The sequence below is a fragment of the Octopus bimaculoides genome, chromosome 27 (assembly GCF_001194135.2).
Source record: "Octopus bimaculoides isolate UCB-OBI-ISO-001 chromosome 27, ASM119413v2, whole genome shotgun sequence".
NCBI classification, from domain to species: Eukaryota; Metazoa; Mollusca; class Cephalopoda; order Octopoda; family Octopodidae; genus Octopus; species Octopus bimaculoides.
Window position 1 is genome coordinate 7615802 of NC_069007.1, and position 3441 is coordinate 7619242.

Here is a 3441-nt window from a genome sequence, read left to right on the forward strand (position 1 = left end):
AAAAAATGATGGGTTTTGTGATGAACTTCATTAGCCCACGGCTGTTTCTGCTATGAGATGCAGTAGATTCATAGTCGAGTGTCTGAGTAACAACCTATAGCTTCATCAGAGCCTCGAATATGAAGTGAAATTTATTTGGAAAAAAAAGAATTCTATTTTTGCAATATACAGGGAAGGCATTACCAGTGAGAAAGTCATTGCTGATACATACATACATTCATACGTACATACATATACACATACATACATACATATATACATGCATGCATACATACATACATACATACATACATACATACATACATACATACATACATGCATACATGTGTGTGTGTGTGTTGATATATATTTATGAATATATGTATATATTTTAGTTTTAGGTAATGCATGGAAATCTTTCTCAGAACCCAACAGGTTTCTACGAAGCGATTCCACGGCATGTCACAGTTGACACGCGTGTCGGAGGCGAACCTCTGACATGAGTGTTAGCAGTAACAAGCTGTAGAGTCTAACTATCATTTGCATCGAATTGTGATCGATAATAAATTGGTTTGAAGTCTTATCTTTAGTTGAAGTTTAAGGAGACGTTTAAACGGAAATATTATCCCCATGATATTACTGGTACTTACTTCTCTCCATCTCCTTAAAAAAGACTAAATACAAAGTTGATATTTATTGTGCTTTTGACACAGCACGTCCTTAACAGATGCTATTATGTCAGGACAGAATACTGCAGTAACTGCTCAGTCAACGGTGTGTATATACATTAAGTATGATACGTAGATGGCTATTTTAATTTAACACTGCCTCAATTGCTTATGCTGAATTTTTAATCAGCCGGACAGCTATACACATTATTGGTGTATGTGTTAGTCACTGTCCCCTGTATCAGAGGTGACGAATTATCGTCCGCGGATGTAGCTGGCTGCGACTTCACATCATTGAAAACGCCGAAAAAGGCCAAAATTATATCTCTCGATCTCGCTGGCCGTGCTGGAACGGTTTCGAATCTGTCTCCAGAGCCGTTTTACAAGCATTATAGGACTCCAGACAAATCGATGGTCTGAGCCATGTAGTATTTGTTATTGACGGCAAATCAGAGCATGAATAGATTAGAATTGGGCCCCCTGGACTACCGAGGTCCCTGTGCAATTGTCCAGTGTGATCATATAGTAGGGCGGTCCTGTTTGTGTCCCTGAAATAATTGTCCATTGACATTTCTTCAACGTAGGATCTCCGCCATAATTCTGCCTCACACATTACCGAAGTAATATCGGAGGAATCTGGTTCTACGATACAAGAATCTACGGTAAAGAACCAACGCAAAACTCGATTGGCGTCCATTGTCAAGATGCGTCCGATACAACAGGAACCCATAAAAAATAAGTCATCTCCCTTTGTTAAAAGAACCGATAGAAGACCCTCAAAGATGTTCAATCGCAAAGTCGTGTCGAAACCAGGAAGGAAAAATAAGAAAGCAAAGACAGAACAGAAAGTTGGATTTAAAATTAGTAAGTAAACATTTATTGTTTGGCTGGGTTTAGAACGGTTAAGTTTAAATTATTCATCCATGTTAAAGTCTGTCAGGTGTTATCTAATCAATGCATCCGTTACAACAAGAACAAGAACACCAACCAGAACCAGAATCAGAAAAGGTCAAAGAGAATGACAGAGAAACGAAGAAAGTCATCAATCAGTTCTAAACGTAAGTATATTTGGGTTCCCAAAGGCTTTCCACTCAGTGGAAGTGGTTCCCATCTTGTGAGTTGAAAAACTCAACGCGGTTTCCAGTTGTCTAAAATTTTGCAATAAACAGAAGCATACCAACTTCGATGTCTCGTATCTCCGCATGTTATCTCCTCTTTTACCCTTTCCTTTGCGTCTATCAGTCATTAAACTGCGGCCATGCTGGGGCACCGCCTTGAAGAATTTTTAGCCGAACGAATCGACCCCAGTCCTTATTCTATCGGTCTCTTTGCCGAAGCAATAAGTCACGGCGACGTAAACACACCAACACCGGTTGTCATGCGGCGGTGGGGAACAAACATAGGCACACACACACACACACACATGCACACATATATACGACAGGCTTCTTTCAGTTTCCGTCTAGCAAATTCACTCACAAGGCTTTGGTCGGCCCAAGGCTATAGTAGAAGACACTCGGAAGTATGTGGTTAGGAAGCAAGTTTCTTACCACACAGCCACTTATATATATATATATATATATATATACAGGCTGCAGTGCTGAGTGTTCAGGTGGAGTATATTGGAGTGACGAGTGTTCGTGTGTAGCAGAACGGGTTGAGGGTGACTATCTTTGACAACTAGCGGTACTCTTTTCTCCACAACTACCACTTCCCCATCACCATGACCACCACCACAGATCATCCATAACCAGCACTGTTTCATAAAACAGCTTTACTTCTCTCTTTCTTTGTTTCTTTCTCTTGTGCTACCAACACGACCACCACCAACATCATCGTCATCATCATCGTTTCTAAAGGTCAAGTAGATTATTCTGGTGAGCTGAAGCAGTTGTACAACACCAACAACAACCAGAACCAGAAAAGACCAAAGAGAAAGATAGAGAAACGAAGAAAGTCTTCAATTAGTTCTAAACGTAAGTTTGGTTTTCCAAGTGCTTTCCTCTTAATGAAAGTGGGCCTCGTCTTGTGAGTTGAAAAACTCAACGCTTTTTCGGATTGTCTAAAATTTTATAACTTTAAAGGCTTCTAACTTTATTATTAATTTCTAGAAAGGCAGCGAACGCCAGAAAAATATTTGGCAGCAGCTTTTCTTTACGCTTTGAATTCCGCAGAAAGTCGGCTTTAACTTTCATCCTTTCGTGGTCGATAAAATAAAGTACCAGTTGAGTACTGGAGTCAATGTAATCGACTAATCCCTCATCCCAAATTTTTAGAGCGTCTGTCAGCAAGAATGATTAATTTCAGGAGAAAATCAATGAGATTTTCGTCATTAGCTTCAGTTTAGAAAATTTGAAAACATTCAGACGGCCAAAAGAATTACGAAAAAATGCCATCCATTTTCAGACAAAGCAAAATCGAAGAAACATCACAAATGGAAGAAGAAATCAAAGAACAAGCGAGTTAGAAATATATCGTCTGCTGAAACACAATCCAACCGCCATGATGACTCACGTAGAGAATCCAGTGTTAAAATGGAGGGGATAGTTACAAGTCATTTGAAATCGCCAATAAACATAGGAAAAGAAAAAAGTTTGCTTAGCAGAGCTTCGGATAACGAGATTGAAACCTTAATTGAGGATGACGTTGATGGAAGTGTATCTACAGAACTTGATTTTAAGCAAAACGAGGAAATGGTAAGTAGAATAGTTATTTCTTTTTGTTAAAATTAGTAAACAGTTTGTGCAAGTATAATAAACATACATACATGCACCCACACGTACATACGTGCATA

The 3441-nt window shown here is 39.1% G+C and overlaps 1 protein-coding gene across 1 annotated transcript in view; it reads left to right on the forward strand.

The window, feature by feature from the left end:
* The window catches only part of LOC106875204 (myb-like protein X), a 5962-nt gene that overhangs the window by 1262 nt on the left and 1259 nt on the right, over positions 1-3441 (forward strand). Inside the window, exons 2-4 of the mRNA XM_014923248.2 lie at positions 1232-1511; positions 2507-2623; positions 3054-3343. Of these exons, the coding sequence (XP_014778734.2) occupies positions 1232-1511; positions 2507-2623; positions 3054-3343 (687 nt within the window). The remainder of the gene's footprint in view (positions 1-1231; positions 1512-2506; positions 2624-3053; positions 3344-3441) is intronic.